This window comes from Pogona vitticeps, chromosome 2 (assembly GCF_051106095.1).
Source record: "Pogona vitticeps strain Pit_001003342236 chromosome 2, PviZW2.1, whole genome shotgun sequence".
NCBI classification, from domain to species: Eukaryota; Metazoa; Chordata; class Lepidosauria; order Squamata; family Agamidae; genus Pogona; species Pogona vitticeps.
This window is the reverse complement of record NC_135784.1, coordinates 104,816,359-104,839,097: the sequence shown is the minus strand read 5'-3', so window position 1 is coordinate 104,839,097 and position 22,739 is coordinate 104,816,359. Positions and strand designations below refer to the sequence as shown.

General features: G+C 42.1%; 1 protein-coding gene across 2 annotated transcripts in view; it reads right to left on the bottom strand.

Annotated features, from left to right (window-relative positions):
* RAD50 (RAD50 double strand break repair protein) overlaps positions 1-22,739 on the bottom strand; it is a 77,497-nt gene that overhangs the window by 15,298 nt on the left and 39,460 nt on the right. For both annotated transcript variants that reach the window (XM_072990187.2, XM_072990188.2), the window contains exons 14-24: positions 22,163-22,400; positions 21,032-21,221; positions 20,580-20,706; positions 17,963-18,160; positions 17,678-17,784; positions 16,478-16,570; positions 16,192-16,305; positions 5,755-5,882; positions 3,765-3,989; positions 1,165-1,250; positions 176-318 (exon numbers count right to left, since the gene is read on the bottom strand). In XM_072990187.2, coding sequence (XP_072846288.2) covers positions 176-318; positions 1,165-1,250; positions 3,765-3,989; positions 5,755-5,882; positions 16,192-16,305; positions 16,478-16,570; positions 17,678-17,784; positions 17,963-18,160; positions 20,580-20,706; positions 21,032-21,221; positions 22,163-22,400 — 1,649 coding nt within the window. The remainder of the gene's footprint in view (positions 1-175; positions 319-1,164; positions 1,251-3,764; positions 3,990-5,754; positions 5,883-16,191; positions 16,306-16,477; positions 16,571-17,677; positions 17,785-17,962; positions 18,161-20,579; positions 20,707-21,031; positions 21,222-22,162; positions 22,401-22,739) is intronic.

Here is a 22,739-nt window from a genome sequence, read left to right as displayed (position 1 = left end):
ACCTCGTCACAACTTCAAAAATGGTCTTAGGAATCTAAGTTGCCTTGAGTTCTTTTTAAGAAGAAAGGTAGGATAAAAATATTTTAAATAAATAAATATGTTCCTGAATGGTCTTAGGAGGCTACAGGCCATACATGGGTTGCTACTGGGACCAAAGCAAAGTGTAGTTACCTACCTTTTGACCAGCACTGCATCGGCCCCTCATATCTAGAGCAGTGTCTCCTTTTATCATTACTACTCTGTAATTATAATTCCTCCTCTTGTCAGAAGCAGAGACATTCTCATCTGCATCAGACCGAATTTCTATGTATTCAATATCTGTGGAGGCAAAAAAATGCAGTTGAAAAGCAATAGATCTGTCAAGGCTTCTAATGATCTAAGTATCATGCGGAGCCCATCTATCGGGACAAAGTATGACACATTATATCTAAACACTCAACAGATTTGCCCGTAATAAATTCATGCTGTTCGTGAGCTTTCATGCATGCAAGGCTATTATGCTCTGCTAAAAAAGAAAAGAGAAGGAGTTCTGTGACAAGGAAGCTTCCATTTGAATTTTTTTTGTATGTATGTACTGTATACATGAATCTCACAGGGCTTGGACTGAAACTTTCAGAATGTTGAACCCTATGGAAAGTACTACGAGAATACTTGTAGTACATGTGGAGCCCTGACTACATACCACTTCTAATGATATAAATGACCAAAATCACCACAATATGTGAATGCATAGTGAAGAATACACTGGGCAGCATAAGCAAGGTGGTGAAAGCAGATAAAGCCATCCTGCTTACTACAGGTAGGAGATCCTAACTGAAGAAGCCTTTCTTAGAATTCCAGTTCTTCGAACAGGACTGTTTGGAAATTCCACAAAAAACATGGTGAACTGATAGCTTTATTTGTGTGGAGGCATCCTTCAGTCTTGAGAGACTATGGTAACATGCTCTGTATGGAGGACTTGGAACAATGTCTCGTGTGGCTGAAAAGGCCAATTCGAGAGTGACAGTCCCTTCCACAATGAAGACAAATCCAATCTGTCCCCTGTCCACCTCCCTGATTTTGCTGCTTTTGGGACTGCCTCTTCGCCTTGGCCTGCTGGACAAGGGTCTCTTCAAATTGGGAGCTTTATTTATGCATTCACATAAACACATGGAGAATGGGTACCTTGTCCTCTATAGGTGCTCCGCCAAAGGTCACGAATTATTTTGTTGATTTCTTCCATTTTCATGCTATGAAATGTCATGATTGCTCTAAGGAAGACGAAAGAGAAAACCAGGGACATGAGTGCTGACCAGCAAATTAAACTCTTTCAGTCTGGGTTCACTTTCTCTGTACTCTAAATTTGCAACAATATCCTCTCATATTTAAGAAACCAATTTCCAATAAGGAGAGGATTCACAGGGCTACTCATAAGCACCATCTTTAAAACATGTTAACATAACCTGTGCTTCTACTCCACAGATTAGACTTTTTTATTCACAGAATCTTATTATTTTGTAAACTGCCTTTAGCCATCATGGACAACAAATCTGGAACATTTGCCAGTAGTTAAGACCACGATCAAACAGGGCTTGGTATGATGAAGGGTTACCAGTTTTACTGGATACAAGTACTACTCATACTGAATTGGACAAGATCTTTAAGGTATGTTTGAACAGGTATGTTTAGGAAGCGTCAAAAGTTAAGACACTAGAAGACACAAATTATAAGGCCTTTGCATTAGAACACTTTGAACATTTCAGGAAACAGCAAGCCTTGGAATTCATCTACTCACATTCTCTTTTGCAACAGTCCCCTCATGAGGAGAAAGGCAGCCTACAAATGATACTAAACAAATAAATATATATACAAACACTGACACTACAGGGGCAAAGGGGCAGAGATAAAATGGAAAATGATGATTTTGTATGGAACGTCTTCTCCACTATACCAAGAAATGCTGCTTTCATAGTTGCATTTAGTCATAACTTTCCTCATAGTGAAGGCTCTCATAGCAGCTCTCCATCTGATAACATCAAACATATTTAAAGTGTTGAGTCATGGTTATTTTTGCGGGTGAAGAGATGCATATTTGGGTGCATCAGATAAGAATGCAAAAAAGCAAACCAAATTTGCCTTTTATCATAGTAATAAAAATGTGTTCTTTAAAAAGAAAGGTGAAGATAAAATTATTTCCACACATAGCCCTTCACAACACTATCTCTTTCCGTTTCAATGGTTTTCTATCCATATGCATTTCAATTAACAATGAGATGACTTACTGTTTGAAGAAGTTATGGGGATCAATCTTTGACCTTGATTTTAAAGAGGTTATTAAACTTTCTACCTGCCTGGCCTGCTTGAGATGTATGAAAATGGCTGAGGCCCACTAGTCATGAAATGATAGTACAAGAGCAAAGTAGTCCCAAATGGCAGCAGATCTAAGTGGACATTATCAACTGGTACTCACTGACAATGTTTTATAGGATCATATACTAGGCCTGGACGGGAAGGTAATCCTGCTTTCCTACAGCTTTCCTACACTGGCTCTGCATGCAGAATGCCTCAACTTTCCCATTCCTGGTCATAATGAGGGAATGAAACTCCACGTGTAACATATTTTCTCCAGCTGGCTGAATAGCTCAGTGTGTTGGATACCTGGCTGCAGAGCGAGAGGATCAGGAATTTATGTCTCCTGGGACCTGGGTAGCTTTGGACTAACTGCAGTCACAGAGTATCCTAGAATGGTAAGCTACTTCTGAGTATACCTAGAAAACCTTGGATCTGTCTCTGCGGCCCAGTCCTGGGAAGCCCACACACTAGCACAGGGCCACAGACCGGGGGTTGAGGACCCCTGATCTAGGAAGTTCTCTACTTTTAAATGATAATATCCACATTTTGCTCGGTTAGAATTATTGCCACCAACACCTGTTTGCCATATTGCCCTGGGTGGGCATAGCCTTAAACTGTGTAAGTCAGATAATAGGCAGGGTTGAAGATATATGATTATAGGGGATAAGGAGGTACAAATCTAGACGGGTTTGCTTTCTTCAAAGGTGAAATTTACAGGGGTTCAGAGGCAGAATACCAAAGTTGCACATACAAAATACTGTAGACACTAGAAGAACCTGCCTTTTATTAATGAGAACCAAGCAGCATTTCAAGGTTTTCCTTATTTAATGATAGGGAAGGTAGACCCTGGGAAACTGGGGGGGGGGGGACAGGGACTCACCCCTAAAGTTTAGGAAGGGGGAGATGAATGCCACTTTGATCATGAACCGCCTATGAGATGGAACAGTACAGATGATGTTTAAGATCCAAATACCTGAAACCCAATTGTTCATATGTGCCAACTGACCCAAAATTGAGCTAAATACAACTGGACATGGGGGACTAAATCCAACTGCTAATCCCAAATAAGAAGATCCATTGAATCTATCACATGTGTTGTTTTATGACTCAGCAACCAATTCAATGGGTCACCTCTAATTGGGACTAGCTATTGGATTTAGGGCAAAGTGATTTTGTCACTGGATTCTACTTCCACCCCCGATTATGACACCTGGAAGACATATTTTCTCTTCTATTAGTTCACTGGATTTACCTGGGAAAAATGGGAGTAGGTTTCAATAACCTAACCCAAGGTGTACTATTTCAGTTACCAACGGGACATGGAAAGTTATTTTTATCCCACATTCTTCATTTTATTGCATTCTCCAAAATCCCTTCAAATTTGAACTTCTACAAAATTCTTCACTGGATAAAATGTTAATACATATACTCACTGATCCAATGCTTTATAGTAAATATCAAGATCTTTGTTTGCCAGTTCTGTTGTTCTCATTATTATCATCATTTCTCTGTATTTCTCTTCTGCATCTTTAAACTGCGAATCTCTCAACTCTCTCTTAAATCTAAGGATCTCTTCTTCAAACCCACGCTGTCGTCCAAGTGCTAAGCTGTGGTTTCTTTTCAGCTCTTCTATTTTTCCCTCTAAATGCTCTCGGTCTCTGTCAAATAGACGTTAATGAACACCTTTATTATACCTGATAAGGTGCAGACAATTATGATCAAAAGACATATGAAATAAATAATTTGGTAGTATAAACAAAAACAGTTACAGCACTATTATTTCCATTTAAGTAAATTATCAATGAAGATGATAGGAGAAAGGCTGGGTAAACATATTTTAAATAAATTTTTTTAAAATAAACAGTATCTTTCCAACCCTCAATAAGGAGGAAAGGAAATGAGTCCCTAGTCAAATATCAAATGTGCAATCATGACAGAAAAAAAAGGAAAAATAAAGGGAAAATAAGAAACTGTATTGTTTTATACACAAACAAGGCATTAAAAAAATTATATATCTGCATGTGTGAATATATGTACCGGTGTGTGCACAAACACCTGTACAGATGTGTTATCTGCAGTTTCAGAAATTATTCTCACCTCTGAAATGAAGTGTTTGGGGAGAGACAAATACTTTATAGGAAAAACTACAGTAAATATGGCTTGTACAAGGCTAGTCACTAGCCCAGACACCAGAAGTGTGAGTGACAGCTGGAAGCCTCTCCAGCAGTCTCTTTATTCAAACATATTGATGTAATGCTTCCAAACACCTCATCATAATAAACCAATTGTTTCTATGATATCTTAACTAAGCTTATGAAAACCAAGGTCTCTAAGGCAACAGAAGCACAGCTGAGTCATGCAACAATTATGCTACCACAATTTATTTAAAATGAGAAAAACAATGCATGGCAGAAGGAACAAGATGGACCACACCATACGCTCAATTCAGCCTTTTGCAACCCAAACAATTGCTAAAAAGTCTAATCAGTCTATTTATGGTTCAAAGCTGCTAATTTCATTATTCCCAGTTTAGTACTGCTGAGTCTAGTGCAGCACTTTAGAACGTCCATGAGAAAACATACTGGCTCTTTGTAAACACAGCTCAGATACCACAATTGCTCAGAGATTTGTTGTATTTCAATAGTCTTATTAAAGGACTTAATATCTTATACAATATCTAGCCGGCATTCCTTTCTAAGCATAATTATGAAGCCTACTGAACTTGATGGCATTTGTGTTTCAGCAAATATGTTTTGAACCAAGTCTCTGCGAAATAACTTAGTTCACAAGTCCCTGCAATATATGAGGAAAAATGTTTCATGTGCAACATACACAGTGGTACTGTAAGACTGTAATGGTTAACGTTGCAGCCCAGCGGCTCTTTAATGCTCAGGAAAGTCAGTTCTAAAGCAGACAACAAATGACTTCTTTTACAGTGGTCATGCAGCTTGATATCCTGTCCCACCCAATGGCAAGCAAGGTGAGAAGGTGACTGGCAAGTGTTTTGGAAGAGTATTAAAAGGGATTAGCAGGGTCCTTATCCACCAGTGGCTACTAGCCATAATAAATATACATTTCAGCAGCAGAGGTAGCAGACATTTGAATACCGGATCTTCTGTGCAAAAGACAAATGCTTTCATATCCTATTTTGGGCTACCCAGATGCATCTCTCTGACAAGAGCTGAAAGTGCTGATAACGTAGCCATGAGGATGGCTGTTACATGTACAGAAGTAGAATAAGAGTTCATGTAATGAAGGAAGAATAAAAATAGCTTGGCCCACAAGCGATTCCTCTATCAAGATGTGATAAATATGCAAATATCTGTGGACCACTAGCTGATGCTGAGTAAGTCAGTATGTAAATAAGGGAGACTTGATGCTTTGCATTTAGGAAATTCTTTTAAAACAGAAATCACTTAGTACTTTTTCAGTTGTGGGACCTTCATTTCTCCCATCTCCTTCAAGTATCGGTTTATGCTATCTTCCACTTCTTTTAGATCTTCATTTCTTTTTCTTAAAGTAAGATTATCTTCTAACCATCGCTCCTGAATCTAAATTCAAATAAAATACATTGCTGAGTTATTCTACATTATTTTGTACCACTACCATTTTAATGTACATAACAATGGGCTACATATTTAATATACAAAACCTAGCCAACATTTCTCTTCAGTCACTACATTATTTGTATTTTTAAGTAGCTTAGCCCAGTGGTTCTTAACCTTGGGTAACCCAGGTGTTCTTGGACTGCAACTCCCAGAAGCCCCAACCAGCACAGCTGGTGGTGAAGGCTTCTGGGAATTGCAGTCCAAGAATACCTGGATTACCCAAGGATAAGAACCACTGGCTTAGCCAGCAGTTCTATACCACTTACCTGGAAATAAGCTCTACTGAATTAAATAGAATAGATATGTACAGGATTGCACTGTAGATAATTTAAATTGGAATCTGATAGAAATCATGTCATCAGCTAATGACCCAGTTGACGAGCTTTAGTGTACCCAGCTTAATGAATCCTACTTTCCTCATTCTGCCAGCAGAAAGAGTTTAATAAACCAGGAAGTCATGGGTTGTTCCATTTTAAACCCAAACTGGCATCCATGACTTGTTCTCCTACCAAGCCAGAATTAGGATATAAGAAAAGAAAATAATCCTGGCTTATTATTCTGACAAGCAAAGGGGAACACCTTGTGACAAACCCAGACCTACTGGGATCTGCCACAGTTAACTAAGCTGCCACCAACCATTCCCTGTAAGAAGTCACACAGACCAGGGATGGATTTTTAACCAATAAAAGAATAAGGTTTATTTAAAACAACACACAGGGAAAATAAAATGATCAGGTGAATAAGATATAGTAACGTGGCTTAGTTTCACTCATACATACACACAGTTTGGTTCACACAGAACACTTAACTTGAAGCACAGACCCTGAACCTATCAGTTCTGGCTAACCAACAGACACCTGAACCTATCAGGTTGGTACTGACTGACACACAGTAGTACCCTGTCTGACACACAGACTCCCACACCAGCTTCTTCTTCCCAGCTGCTGCTTCTTCACATCCCAGCGTCTAAACTTCTCCACACACGCATCACATATATATACAGTACAGCCCCTCCTCCTGATGTCCCGCCTTCCACTCCCCATAGGCTGGAACTTTCCCTCCAAACCCATGACAGACAGGTAACATCAGTGCTGTATGTAACACCTCCCCTCTTTATAAGTTGTTTTGTAGGGGGAAAGCTAAGGTGCTTTTTCCCAAAAAAACAACCTGGATAAAACACACAACAACAGTTATACATACCATATCATACTTACTTATACTTACATTCTAAGTTAACCATAGCAATTAGGCATTTAAACATTTACCATATACATTACATCAATTTACCTTTATTCATACAAACCAAGTTCAAAAAACAGGTACATTTAACTTTTTGTCATCAATATATATACATAGTCCATGTTTCTTTCGCCGTCTTCATTCTTCAGGTCTTCTTGACAAGGCGTCAGCAACACAGTTCACTGACCCTCTGACCACCTTCACTTCAAAGTCATAGTCCTGTAGGTTTAAAGCCCACCTCATAAGTTTGCTATTGTGGGTTTTCATTGTCTTTAACCATTGCAGTGGTGAATGGTCAGTGCACAGAACAAAATGTCTTCCCCAGATGTAAGGCTTGGCCTTCTGGATCGCGTAGACTATGGCCAAACACTCCTTCTCCACGGTTGCCAAATGTCTCTCACCTTTTTGAAGTTTCCTACTCAGGTAGGACACTGGATGCTGGTCACCATTCTCATCCTCCTGGCACAGAACTGCTCCTACCCCGCTGTTAGACGCATCGGTGTAGACGATGAACTCCCGGTCGAAGTCTGGAGCACGCAGCACTGGATAGTTGATGAGCGCCTGCTTCAACCTCTGGAACGCCTCCTCACAGTCGCTGGTCCACGGGATGCAGTCATCAGTCTTCTTCCTCGTCAGATCGGTCAGCGGAGCCGCAATCTCGCTAAACCTCGGGATGAACTTTCTGTAGTAGCCCACCAACCCAAGAAATGATTTGACTTTTTTCTTGGTGTTGGGTCTGGGCCAATCACGAACTGCTTCTATTTTGGCCTCTAGGGGTTTTATCACTTCTCCCCCTACCATGTGACCCAAGTATTTTATTTCTGGGCTACCCAGCTGACACTTGCTCTCTTTACAGGACCTAGGCCAAAGCACTCCCTCCCCTGGGTTAAAGTGCCTCTCCCTGCCTTCCTGGTCATCCCAAGCTTTCTTTCTGACCTTTTGAGCTTGCAGGGTCTCTGCTGCTAGCTCTAGGTTTCTCTTTAGGTCCTTCCTCAAAGAGTCTATATATGTCACAACGTCTTGTGGGTCATCCTGGGTGATCTGCTCCCAATCCTGCTTGATCAAATCACGGGGCCCTTTCACCCTTCTCCCAAATAAAAGTTCAAATGGACTGAACCCGGTACTGGCTTGTGGCACTGATCGATAAGCAAACAAAAGGGATTGCAGCTTCTGGTCCCAATTGTTTGGATTCTCTGCCAAGTAAGCCCTAATCATGCGCATTAGAGTCCCATTGAACTTCTCCGTTAACCCATTACTTTCAGGTTGATAGGCAGTGGTTTCCTTGTGCTTAATTCCACAGATTTGCCATAAGCGCTTCATGAGCTTCGATGTAAATGATGCTCCCAAATCTGTGATTATTTCTGAGGCAAATCCCATCCTGGACATATACCCCACCAAGGCATCTGCCACTGTGTTAGTTTCAATGTTAGTCAAGGGTATGGCTTCAGGGTACCTCGTGGCATGGTCCACAATGGTGAGAATGAACCTGTTCCCCCTCTTTGTGGCCTTGGGCAAAGGTCCCACAATATCCACCCCTATGCATTTGAACGGAGTGTCAATCACAGGCAAAGGGCACAACTTTGCTTTGGTCCTGTCGCGGCTATTCCCCTGCCTTTGACACACATCACATTGTTTACAGAACTCCCTGATCTGCTTCCCTATGTCAGGCCAGTAAAAATTCTGTGTGATTCTCTGCTGTGTTTTGTTCACCCCTAAGTGTGCAGCAAACATGTCAGAGTGCCCCCTTTGTAAGATCATGGGGCGATACTTTTCAGGTACCACCAGCTGACTTCTGATCCCATCTCCCCCTTTTGAGATATTCCTCAGGGTCTCTCTATATAAAATCCCCTTTTTCTCCAGAAATCTCACTGGGGTTTCAGGTGTTAGCTGGGCGTCAGTCACCTGTTCAAAACACTTTTGGAGAGTGGCGTCTGCCTTTTGCTCTTGTCCAAATCTGCTGTCTGTGGTTAAGGTTTCCACCACAGCTTCTGAACTCCCCTCTGCTTCCGTCTCGGGCTCATCATTACCCCCCTGAACTGTCCCCGTGGTGGCTTGTGAACGTGTAATCACTAGCACCCGTTTCACATGTTCAGCCAGGTCATTTCCCACGAGCACGGCTGCTGGCAGAGTCGATGAAATCGCTAGCCGCCAAACTCCCCTCCAGCCTTGAAAGTTGACAGGTACCTCCGCGACTCCCTTCATGGATTGCTGCCTTGTCGTGGCGAAGGGGCTTGAGTAACTCAGAGAAGCTATGGGCTATGCCGTGCAGGGACACCCAAGACGGACAGGACATAGTGGAGAGTTCCGACTAAACGCAATCCACCTGGAGTAGGAAATGGCAAGCCACTCCAGTATCTTTGCCAAGAACACCCCATGATCAGAAACAAAAGGCTAAAAGATATGACGCTGGAAGATGGGCCCCTCAGGTCGGAAGGCGTCCAACATGCTACTGAGGAAGAGTGGAGGACAAGTACAAGTAGCTCCAGAGCTAATGAAGTGGTTGGGCCAAAGCCGAAAGGACGCTCAGCTGTGGACGTGCCTGGAAGTGAAAGGAAAGTCCAATGCTGTAAAGAAAAATACTGCATAGGAACCTGGAATGTAAGATCTATGAACGTTGGGAAGCTGGAGGTGGTCAAACAGGAGATGGCAAGAATAAACATCGACATCCTGGGCATCAGCGAACTAAAATGGACAGGAATGGGCGAATTCAGCTCAGATGATTATCATATCTACTACTGTGGGCAAGAATCCTGTAGAAGGAATGGAGTAGCCCTCATAGTCAACAAAAGAGTGGGAAAAGCTGTAATGGGATACAATCTCAAAAATGATAGAATGATGTCAATACGAATCCAAGGCAGACCATTCAACATCACAATAATCCAAGTTTATGCACCAACCAGCATTGCTGAGGAGACTGAAATTGAACAATTCTATGAAGATTTACAACACCTTCTAGAACTGACACCAAAGAAAGATGTTCTTCTCATTCTGGGGGACTGGAATGCTAAGGTAGGGAGTCAAGAGATAAAAGGAACAACAGGGAAGTTTGGCCTTGGAGTTCAGAACGAAGCAGGACAAAGGCTAATAGAGTTTTGTCAAGAGAATAAGCTGGTCATCACAAACACTCTTTTCCAACAACACAAGAGGCGACTCTATACATGGAAATCACCAGATGGGCAATATCGAAATCAGATTGATTATATTCTCTGCAGCCAAAGATGGAGAAGCTCTATACAGTCAGCAAAAACAAGACCTGGAGCTGACTGCGGTTCTGATCATCAGCTTCTCATAGCAAAATTCAAGCTTAGACTGAAGAGAGTAGGAAAAACCACTGGGCCACTCAGGTATAATCTAAACCAAATCCCTTATGAATACACAGTGGAAGTAAAGAACAGAGTTAAGGAACTAGATTTGGTGGACAGAGTGCCTGAAGAACTTTGGATAGAGGCTCGTAACATTGTCCAGGAGGCAGCAACGAAAACCCTCCCAAAGAAAAGGAAATGCAAGAAAGCAAAGTGGCTGTCCAACGAGGCCTTAGAAATAGCAGAGAGGAGAAGGGAAACAAAATGCAAGGGAGATAGGGAAAGTTACAGAAAATTGAATGCAGACTTCCAAAGAATAGCAAGGAGAGACAAGAGGGCCTTCTTAAATGAACAATGCAAAGAAATAGAGGAAGATAACAGAAAAGGAAAGACCAGAGAGCTGTTCAGGAAAATTGGAGATATTAGAGGAACATTTTGCGCAAAGATGAACATGATAAAAGACAAAAATGGGAGGGACCTAACAGAAGCAGAAGACGTCAAGAAGAGGTGGCAAGAATACACAGAGGAATTATATCAGAAAGATTTGGATATCCCGGACAACCCAGACAATGTAGTTGCTGACCTTGAGCCAGACATCCTGGAGAGTGAAGTCAAGTGGGCCTTAGAAAGCCTGGCTAACAACAAGGCCAGTGGAGGTGATGGCATCCCAGTTGAACTATTTAAAATCTTGAAAGATGATGCTGTTAAGGTGCTACATTCAATATGCCAGCAAGTTTGGAAAACCCAACAGTGGCCAGAGGATTGGAAAAGATCAGTCTACATCCCAATCCCAAAGAAAGGCAGTGCCAAAGAATGTTCCAACTACCGAACAATTGCACTCATTTCGCACGCTAGCAAGGTTATGCTCAAAATCCTCCAAGGTAGGCTTCAGCAGTATGTGGACCGAGAACTCCCAGAAGTACAAGCTGGATTCCGAAGAGGCAGAGGAACTCGAGACCAAATTGCTAACTTGCGCTGGATTATGGAGAAAGCCAGAGAGTTCCAGAAAAATATCTACTTCTGCTTCATTGACTATGCGAAAGCCTTTGACTGTGTGGACCACAACAAACTATGGCAAGTTCTTAAAGAAATGGGAGTGCCTGACCACTTGATCTGTCTCCTGAGAAACCTATATGTGGGACAGGAAGCAACAGTTAGAACTGGTCATGGAACAACTGAGTGGTTCAAAATTGGGAAAGGAGTACGGCAAGGCTGTATATTGTCCCCCAGCTTATTTAACTTATATGCAGAATACATCATGCGGAAGGCTGGACTGGAAGAAACCCAAGCCGGAATTAAGATTGCCGGAAGAAATATCAACAACCTCCGATATGCAGATGATACCACTCTGATGGCAGAAAGTGAGGAGGAATTAAAGAACCTTGTAATGAGAGTGAAAGAGGAGAGTGCAAAACATGGTCTGAAACTCAACATCAAAAAAACTAAGATCATGGCCACTGGTCCCATCACCTCCTGGGAAATAGAAGGGGAAGATATGGAGGCAGTGTCAAATTTTATCTTCCTGGGCTCCATGATCACTGCAGATGGAGACAGCAGCCCTGAAATTAAAAGACGCCTTCTTCTTGGGAGGAAAGCGATGACAAATCTTGACAGCATCTTGAAAAGCAGAGACATCACCTTGCCAACAAAAGTCCGAATAGTCAAAGCTATGGTTTTCCCTGTCGTGATGTATGGAAGTGAGAGCTGGACCATAAAGAAAGCAGACCGCCGAAGAATTGATGCCTTTGAATTGTGGTGCTGGAGGAGGCTCTTGAGAATCCCCTGGACTGCAAAGAGAACAAACCTATCAATTCTAAAGGAGGTCAACCCTGAGTGCTCACTGGAAGGACAGATCCTGAAGCTGAGGCTCCAGTACTTTGGCCATCTCATGAGAAGAAAAGAGTCCTTGGAAAAAACCTTGATGTTAGGAAGGTGTGATGGCAAGAGGAGAAGGGGACGACCGAGGATGAGATGGCTGGACAGTGTCTGCGAAGCAACCAACATGAACCTGACACAACTCCGGGAGGCAGTAGAAGACAGGAGGGCCTGGCGTGCTCTGGTCCATGGGGTCACGAAGAGTCGGACACGACTAAACGACTAAACACACACACACCTCCGCGACTGGCAGTGAGATCACCTGCCCCTCAATCCCTGCCACCTTCATGCTCTCATTTGGGATTATATATTCCCTAGGAATAATATCTGGATGGCACAGGGTCACCTGGGAACAAGTGTCCCGCAGCCCCCGATACTGATGGCCAAGTATTCCTACGTCCACCCCTGCTGTCTCAAACAACTGAGAATCTGTTCTCACCAGTAGGCAGCGCCTGACCTCTACAAGAGGACCATTTTCCTCAGCCTGATCAGCAGATGTAGCTGTTCCAGATTGAGTAGCCATGGCAACAGGCTCCCTCAGTGACAATGAGCCTTGCTCTTTCTGGACACAGAACACAGCTTTTGGCTTGGTCCCACTCGAATCCTGAGGCACAATTCCTTTTAGCTGCTTTAATTTCTCACACTCTGAGATTAGATGGCCCTTTCCCTGACAGAAATAACATTTTCTGCTGTATTTGGAGTCTTTCTCATCTTGTTTTGGTTTTCCCTCCAAAATCTGAGGTCTTGGTTTCATGTCTGAGGGCTTCCCTTCACCATGGGCCCCTCCCCCTTGCTGGCTTTTCCCTGGTCCCTGAGAGTACTTGCTGTAGGTTTCTTTGGGTTTTCCCATCGCTTTCCCCTCACCCAAGGGCTTTCTTATTTGGGAAATAAAATCTGCGATCTCGGCTGCTTCTGCCACAGATTTTGGTTTCCTTTCCCTCACCTGGAATTTCAGTTCCCCATGCAGGACTGAATAGAACTGTTCCAGCGCTATCAAATCTTTAAGCTGCTGAAAGGTCTCTGTCCCCTCCTGAGATAGCCATTTCTCTAGCAGCCTCACCAATTGAGCCCCCACTTGGGTAAAAGTCTGCTCTGGTTTCTTTGTGAGGGACCTGAATCTTTGCCTCAGCTGTTCCGCATTTATCCCATGTCTTGCAAACACCAGTTTTTTAAACTCTGCAAAATCTCTCATCAGTTCCTGTGGCATCTCTGAATAAACCTCAGCCAGGCTACCACTGATTAAAGATCGCATGATGGTCATCTTCTCAGTTTCCCTCACTGAGAAGTCCACAAACGCTCTTTCCACTAAGGAAAAGAACACCTCAGGACAATCTCCCTTGTGGTACACAGGGAATTTCTTCAGGTCAGCTTTAGACAATTGGCCTCCCTCAGAATCCCTATTGTTATTATTGTTCTGGTTCATCATTTCCAATTTTCTTAATTCAAACGCCATCCTTTCTTTTTCCAGAGCAATTCTCTCTCTCTCTAACCTTTCCTCCTTTTCCATTCTCTCTCTCTCTAGTTCGAAATGTCTCTGTTTCTCTCTTTCCCTTTCCTCCATTTCCCTCACCCTCAGTTCATGCTGTTGGGCTAGGAGTATTTTTCTGAGCTCTGGGTTCTGTTCTCCCGTGCTGTCACCTTGCACTGAGCCAAATTCATCCTCAGAACCTTGGTCTACCTGGGGGTCTTTCACTTCACCCATTTCTGCCATCTGGCTTCGAGTCAAGGGCATAATCCCCCCTCAGAACAGGCTGCTTTCAAAAGTCAAGCCCCAAAATAAAACGACCACTTTTTTTTTCTTTTGCCTCAGAACCAGCTTTCTCTATAGATTGCTGCTGTCCTTCAGCACTACTTGCAACAGTTGCGAGCTAGAGTCTACCCCCCTCTGCTGGGCCTCTCAGCAGACAAGCTAGCTCACTGCTATTTCACAGTTTTGCCTCAGCTTTTTTCCCGCCAAAAACAGGCTGCCTCAGAGCTCCCTAATCTAGCCCCCAATCTGAGGTTACACGTTCTTCTACTAGTGCACCCCCCCGTGAGGCACACCTAGAAGATTACCTACGCGCTCTCAGATTGTCCCTGACTAGACCCCCCTTGCTCTGGGCACACTTGCCAAGGCTTTGCTGGACCACTGGACAACTGGACCAGTCGTATCCCACACGCTGGACACCAATCAATGTGACAAACCCAGACCTACTGGGATCTGCCACAGTTAACTAAGCTGCCACCAACCATTCCCTGTAAGAAGTCACACAGACCAGGGATGGATTTTTAACCAATAAAAGAATAAGGTTTATTTAAAACAACACACAGGGAAAATAAAATGATCAGGTGAATAAGATATAGTAACGTGGCTTAGTTTCACTCATACATACACACAGTTTGGTTCACACAGAACACTTAACTTGAAGCACAGACCCTGAACCTATCAGTTCTGGCTAACCAACAGACACCTGAACCTATCAGGTTGGTACTCTGACACACAGTAGTACCCTGTCTGACACACAGACTCCCACACCAGCTTCTTCTTCCCAGCTGCTGCTTCTTCACATCCCAGCGTCTAAACTTCTCCACACACGCATCACATATATATACAGTACAGCCCCTCCTCCTGATGTCCCGCCTTCCACTCCCCATAGGCTGGAACTTTCCCTCCAAACCCATGACAGACAGGTAACATCAGTGCTGTATGTAACACACCTCAGTGGCTGTAAGCCTGTTGCTTAGTGTAGTAAGTCACTAGAGTAGGCCTATTCAATCAGTGCTGATTTTGTGAACCAACTCCTCCATAAATTCCATTGATTCGAATGGCCCTATTCTAGTGTGACTTAACGATGCTAAGAAACAGGATTCCAGCACTGATTCCCAGTTTGAATATAATGCTGAATAAAACACAGGATGTTTCCTGCTTCATTTAACTACTCCTGCTGGCCAGAAAAAGGAAGCAATTAAGTGGAGAGCACCAATATGTTTATTTCTTCCTGAGAAGGCCCAGTTCTGAAGAATTTTGATTTACTCTTGCATCTGAAATAGCCCTACAGCTGGCAGGCAGTAAGTATAAAAACCAGATTATACAAACAATTAACATTCCATATTACCACAGGTTGAGCTCTGTAAAGACTTTATTTAAAAAAGTCTTTAAAACATTATAGAGCAGTATTCTATGCAGGGATATTCTACCCTGTAAAATTTCAAAATAGAAGTTTTCTATAGAGCATCAAGTTCTGACCGAGTAATGGCAGAACAAGCTTTTAAGAAGCAAGGCCCTAAAGGAATAGTTCCCAAACTTTCTCCACTTGCAGCTCCCCCAAGCAGTGACGGCGGCGGAGCAGGAAAAGCAGTGAGGAGTGCGGTGTGGAGCAGGAAACAAAGAAGGAGGAAGGAGCCGGAGCCAGCCGGAAGAGCAGCAGCAGCACAGCGGGGGGAAAAAAACAAAGAAAGCTTCCACGTTGCTCCTGGCTGGTTTGCTGGCGCACCGGACAGCTGCAGAGCCCTGTGAGGGGCGATGGGTGCTACAGCACCCACTTTGGGAAACATTGCCCTAAAGGATAAGATACATTAAGGAGATAAAGAAGATGGCAAGGCAATAAACATGTCACTAAGGCTAAAGCATGTAACATGTAACTATTGTCTAAAGCAATAGGGTAGACACGAATTCAATAGGAGTTTATTCTCATTTCAAAACCACATGCAGGTATTACTGTATTAAAAGTGCTCACACTTCAAGCCCTTAATACTGCTGCCATTAATCTATAATCATACAAATGATATAATCTGTTGGCATCAGCCTAAAATATAGCGATAAAGGTTAAATGGGGGGGGGGGGGACAACGACCTACCTTCTGAGTATCAATATCTTGCCTAATGGTTCCAATTTCTTTGTTTATCTTCTCCTTCCTCTTTTCACATTCTGTTAGCTGAATGTTGACTTCATCAAGTTCAATTTCCTTTTGCTATCCCAGGAAAAACACATTTATTCATTTAAACTAGTCATGGTGGCCACTTGTTATAAGAACGGCCTGCTTCCCCATCCCCCCATGTGAAACTTAGTGGATCATAAAGAAGTGATTTAAATGTTTTAAAAATAACATCATTTTGGAAGGCACTTGCTAATTTTGCCATTACCTGTTTGTACTCTTCTTTCCCTTCTTTAACATAATTCTCAATCTCTTTTACATACTGCTGGATGTTTTTAACTTTTTCTTTGATGTTGTTTATCTGTAAGAAAATATACAATATTTTAGCTTAAAAGTAGTATGCATATTTAATTCAAAACAGCCAACACACTGTTTAACTAAATTAAACTTCGAATGTTACACATTTTAGTGTATCTGAGCCAAATTAGAACACATCTTTTGAAGAGGGGAGCAAAATGAGCTATCTCATAAATAGCCCCTGATTCAGGAAAATAAAATGTCTCCCTTTTCAAACTTCAGCCACAAGTTGTGGTTGCTTTTGATGTATTTTGACAATAACGTCACTCTTGTCTGCCACAAGTAGGCAGTGTGTCCCTCCTGGCTCTATTTTAGAGCCTCTCAAATTTTTTTACAAAGCCCCACCTGGGAAGCTTATTCTCTCTTTCTGTCAGTTTTTCTTTCCTCTTCCTCTCATAAATCCTCTGTTGCTGCTTTGGGAACAGAATCAATGGTTTTTGCAATGCTGAATAACCCCTCTACCCAAATTTTTTAAAAATAATCAAAACTGGATGTTTGAATATTTGATATATTTCCTGGTTCATTTAGTCGATTTACTGATTTATTCATTTATCATTTCTAATCTTCGTGAAGCCCCCAGGTGGGGTTCAGGAGTGAAAACTGGGCTCTCAGCTAACACTAACATTTCCCTTCCCCGTCATAGGTGGTGAAAAGCATGACAGTGATGTTCAGTTCATCATCTCATCTAGTTTCATCAGATGTGCAGATGTCTGATGATGTCGGAGAGAGTGCCTGGTTTGATCTGTCAAGTTGTCTGTTCTCAATCCTCATCTGTCTCCAATTTTGGAAGTCTACAGCCAGAAGAACTAGCTTGAAACCAAGAAACAGTCAACACTACTCGAAGGAATGGCTAGCTACCAACCTGGTAAAAGGGGTGGTCGCTTGGCCACTATTAAAGAAGACACAGATGGCTCCTGACGATCTTAACAATTCTGGCCCAGTGGCAAACATGCCAGGAACGGTGATGGGGTGGATGGTTATCCATCAAAAATTCAGTTACCATCAGTTTGCATGTGAAATAAGGACTTTTGCTCCAATGCACATCACTTTCTGTTACACTGAACTGCACTTTCAGAGTTGATAAAACCATCCTAACTACAAGTTATCTAACCTCCTCTTGTGTCGCTCTGTAACTTTTGTTCTTTTTCTGCATCAACTCTTCTCTTTCTTGCTGCAGTTTCCCCAAAGTTGTTTCTAAAGGAAAGATCTGCTCCTTTGCTTCCTGAAAAAGAAACAGAAATCACCACTGTGATTACTTTGCTTTAGAAATTGCGATTGTATTTTTTTTTAATGCATGGAGACAACTGCCTTTTTAGTGACTTGGAAGAATTCTGAAAAGCTCATCAAGAACAGGGCAGGATAGGGGAAGAAGAACTGACAGTAGCATTTATAGCACTTGCCTTAACTTCTCTGTTCAAGGACTGCACCTCAGTGGTCAGCTCCACAGTCTGCTCTTCTAACTGCTGTCGACGTTGCATACGACTGGAAATTTGAAGTTTCTCCGCTTTAAGCTCATTCACCGTACTCTTTAAACACTGGACCTGATTTTGTTGGTCTTGTTTAAGTGTCTGCTTTAATTCAATTTTTCCGGTGACTGTAAGCACAATTGAGGGGAAACAGATTGCAGTAAACTAGGGAATTAAAATGCGATTAACATTTTAACTGAATGGAATCTGGCATAAATCAGCAGAGTAAAGCTCTATGTTACTCAAATTGAGAAGCAGGAAAAAAAACCATAGCACAAACACAAGACATTTTATATAACCTGAACATCTTTCAAATTTCAACTGGTCCCTCTCCTAGAAAGTGCAGTGCTGTGTGATGATTTCGGTCCCCACCTGTATACTGCTTGTTGGGTTATATGTGTGCAAATAAATTGCCAGTTTCCTTGATTAGATAAATGTGTTAAATAACTAGTGAGTACTAGCTAAGGGTAAGGCAAAACCATTAATGTTGGAACTGAGGAAAATGACTCTAATTTTGACTTCTCAACCTGTATGCAAACCTAATTAATCTTAGCTCTATTTATTTGTCTGCCCTTTTCATGCTATTTCACTCCATAATTTCTTTCTCCTCTTTTACACAGCCTACCCTTTTTCCTTTGGATCTGGGGAAAATAGTCAATGAAAATAAGTTTCAATAGAGTTTTTTAAAAAATTGCTAGACGTCGATGTTTTTGTGATCGCAAAAGCGATCGCAAAACGATGTTCCCTATGGGGGAATTTTGCTTTGCGATGATCGGTTCCCTGCTTCGGGAACCAATCACCGCAAAGTGATGATTTTCGCCCAGCTGATCAGCGGTTTCAAAATGGCCGCTGGGTAAACAAAATGGCCACCTGCTGTTTTCTGGGACAGATTCCTCGCTGCACAGGCAGCGAAAATGGCCGCGCTATGGAGGATCTTCGCTGGACGGTGAGTTTCAAGCCCCTAGGAACACATTAATCGGGTTTTAATGCGTTTCTATGGGCTTTTAAAAATCGCATTATGTTTTCGTTTTACAGCAATTTCGCTGGAACGAATTAATGTCATAATGCGAAGCACCACTGTAAAAACAAATTGCGATTTTCGCCTAACATTGCCAATTTGTCCTATATTCGTTTATTCGTATTTGTCAATTCTGGAAACCCAACAAATATGAAGTGACAAATATTTACCCAGTATTATTTGTCAATTTGTCAATATTTGTCAATTTCTCATCCCTTTTGGGCTTCTCTGTGCCATCTCTGCAGCCTGCTGGTGCCAATCAGAAGTGCTGGCCGATCAGGAAATCCTGAATTGGCATGCCAGGCAACCAATAGCGCTGCTGAAAGAGCTGTGGGGGTGTCCTTTTTCAGAGGCTTTATAAGCCTTTTCCCTGCAGCCATTTCCCACTTCTGCTCAAGTCTTTAGCTGAGACAGAGCACTTGCTGGTGGTTATGGTTGTGCTACTGCAGTTCTTTCACTTCTGTGGCAGCAAAGCAAGCACAGTTCTCTTCCTTATTTGATTCACTTATTAATATTATTTGAACTGGGAATTTGGGGAGGGAGATCTTTAGCTGTGTGGGTATTTCAGTTAGGCTACTTCTTTTTGGAGGCTTGTGTTCAGGCAGGGTGGGTGATCTCGGGGGAGGGGGGGATTTTGTGTGCGACTGTGGAATCCCTTTCCCCAAAACTTATTTCCTGAGTGCTTGATTCTCTGGTTCTTCTGAGTGTATCTGTGCATGTGGGCGTGTCTGCTTCTCCAGCCAATGTGCTGAGAAAGCACATTCAGTTTAGAATATATTTATTCTTATTTCATTCAGCAAATTTAGTAGGAGACCAGGGAGGGCTTTGTTTAGGCAGGTCACAAAACACTTAGTTCTTTTTTTTGGGGGGGGGGGTTACGTTCAGGCAGGGTGGGTGATCTTTGGGGGAGTGCTCTGTGTCTGTGTGTGGATAGTGTGGGTTTTTTTTTTTTTTTAGTTATTTAGGGTACAATTACTTCCCCCATTACTCTTTTTAAAAATTAATAAATCTGTTCCATTCCTCCCCATCATCATTAAAAAACAAACAAACAAACAAAATCTATTACACCCTCTGACCCTTTCTATTATCCCTCTTAGTTTTTCCTTTTCCTTCCCCTCCCATTTATTGGTTTAGTGGTTTGGCAGGCAGGGATATAGGGCAAGTGAAAAGGACAGGCAGTCTCCATCATGGGGTATCCAAGGGGAAGAAGCCTATGAGGCTGCGTAGGCTAGGGACCGCCATCATAGTTCCTCCTCCAGTGGCCTTGAAGGCAGGCATGAAAGCAGAACTTCCAGCAGATCACCAAGCTTGCTGGGCTTGTAGATATCAGTTATAGCGGTGTGGCAGGCAGGGATATAGGGCTTATTTTGGGGGTAGGGCTTATATTACGAGCATCCTGAAAAATCATACTAGGGCTTATTTTCCAGTTAGGTCTTATTTTTGGGGAAACAGGGTACTTGAGAAGGAGAGAAAGACACAGACAAGTGGCTTGGATATAAAAAAATCTGGTGGTTTTCATAGAGGGTTACCTGTATCCCACTGATGCTTTCTCTCTTGCTTTTCCTGGCTCACTTGCAAAAGAGTCCGACCCAAATCCACACCTTGTAGCTTAGTAGCGTGCTGAGCAATTTTTCGCTCAACATCCCTTAGATCAGTCTGAAAAGTAAAAGTAAAACACCAATATTCTTATCCCACTGGAAATGGCATTTTGGACTCACTGAAGTCTACTGCAAGTGTTCAAAACTATTCCCATAGTGTACAACAGAGCCCCTTCCTTCCCATAACAACCTACTGAAATTAGTATAGGTATTACGGAGGTTTGTGAAAACTATGTACTGTATGCATCATATAGCCTTAATTCAGAACTCCTTCATGCCACTTGACTAAGCAGAGGATGAAAAGGTGGATGGACATATAGACTCTTTCAACAAACTTCACTCCTTCATGCAAGTAGTATGCAGCTTTAGTTCCTATACAGTACCTGGTACCTTTCCATAAGGGTAATATCTTGCAGACATGCTTTGGCACTTTCTTCCTCAGGCATAATAACAGCCAAGACAGTCTCTTGTTCTTCTATATCATTTTTAAGGCGTTGAATCTCTCTGTTGAGAATCTGCAGCTTGTTCCTTAAGTCAGGTATGTCCTTTTCTTGAAGTTCAGATAATGTTTGCCTTACCAAGAGACAAAAAACCCCCATCATTATAATATTTTCTTTTAGTTAAAAAAAATCACAATAGCATTCTCCTCCAGTAACAGCAGCAAAACCAACTCAGTATAAAGATTAGCTATACTTGGATTTACAAGTGGGCAGAACACTTCTATAAAAAGCCTAGCACACAAGATAATCTTTGATTTAGCTCATTAACTTCATCAGATTGTTTAAAAACCTGTGTATGACAGAATTTCACTATTCAATGCTGGCACAAGAACTAAAAATATTCCTGTTATCATAATGAAATGAACCCCTCTCCCAGCTTATTACTAATTTTTAAAAATCTAACTTTGTTTTACATTTGGCTACTGCAATTCAGTTTCTATTGACTTGGATCCTAGTTTAATATGAGTTGAACTCTGATTAGAAAATAATCCCATCTGAAAACGTGGGGGAGCTGTGATTTTCCCCAACCACAGACTTTAAAAATCTGTTTCAGATAGCTGGAGGAAAGTTTGCAGGGAGAAAGAGAAATAAGTGGAGCCCTCTTCTCTCCCCATTTTATCAACAGGCACATTGTTTGACTGGAGTTTCTTCTGTTCATGAAAGGACAACTCGGGATTCAAGTCACTTCTTTATTTATATTCATAGCCATTTCAGAAACCATACTTCTAGCTGAAAAGCAATCTCTAAATGTTCTTATAAACAGACAACATAAACAATTTCGTCCAAAAAGACAGAAAAGCATATCCACAAGTGTATTCTTGAAAGCTTTCACAGCTGGGATCCAATGGCTGTTGTAGGCCTTTTGGGCCGTTTGGCCGTGTTTCAGTCCAGAACACAGCCAAAGAGCCTGAAAAAACTACAACAACCATATCTACAAGGTTTGAAAATGGCTGTAAACTTTGAGAAGCATGTTCATCTTTTACCTATCAAACCATGCTACTCTTTCTGCCTCACCTGACAGGTTTAAGTGCCATCATTTCATCACGCTTCTTCTCTCTCCTCTTAAGTTCAGCCTCTGTTGTTTTCAATTTATCTGGAGCAAGGCGCAGCTTCTTCTGAAGATCATCTATCACTTCCTGAAGTTCTAACTCTGTTTGGAAAACCCTCTGACAAACTGGACAACATGACTGGTTTTCATCGGTTAGTTGTGTGATGAACTGCGAATAAACAGCTGTGGCCCCAGCAAGCATGGCTGTTTTGAAGAATACATGGATGTCAAAGTGGTATTAAAAAGACAGAGGGAGGCAGAATGTTGTGAAATTCATACGTCAAGGCCATAAGGAAGGGGAGAAACTTGTCTTTATATGTCACCTCAGGTACTTTTATGTTATTTTCCCAATAAAGTTTCCAAAGAACCTTACAATCTATTCTGCAAAAACTGTAACATCACAGCTAAAACAGTAAAAACATAAAGCCAATTTAACCAGACACAACACACACCAAACAGCTCAGACAGCAGCAGTGAATAAATCTAACAGCTCCCTCAAAAGAGAAGGGGAAAAGTCCTCAATTAAAAGATTAAGTGTCTTAG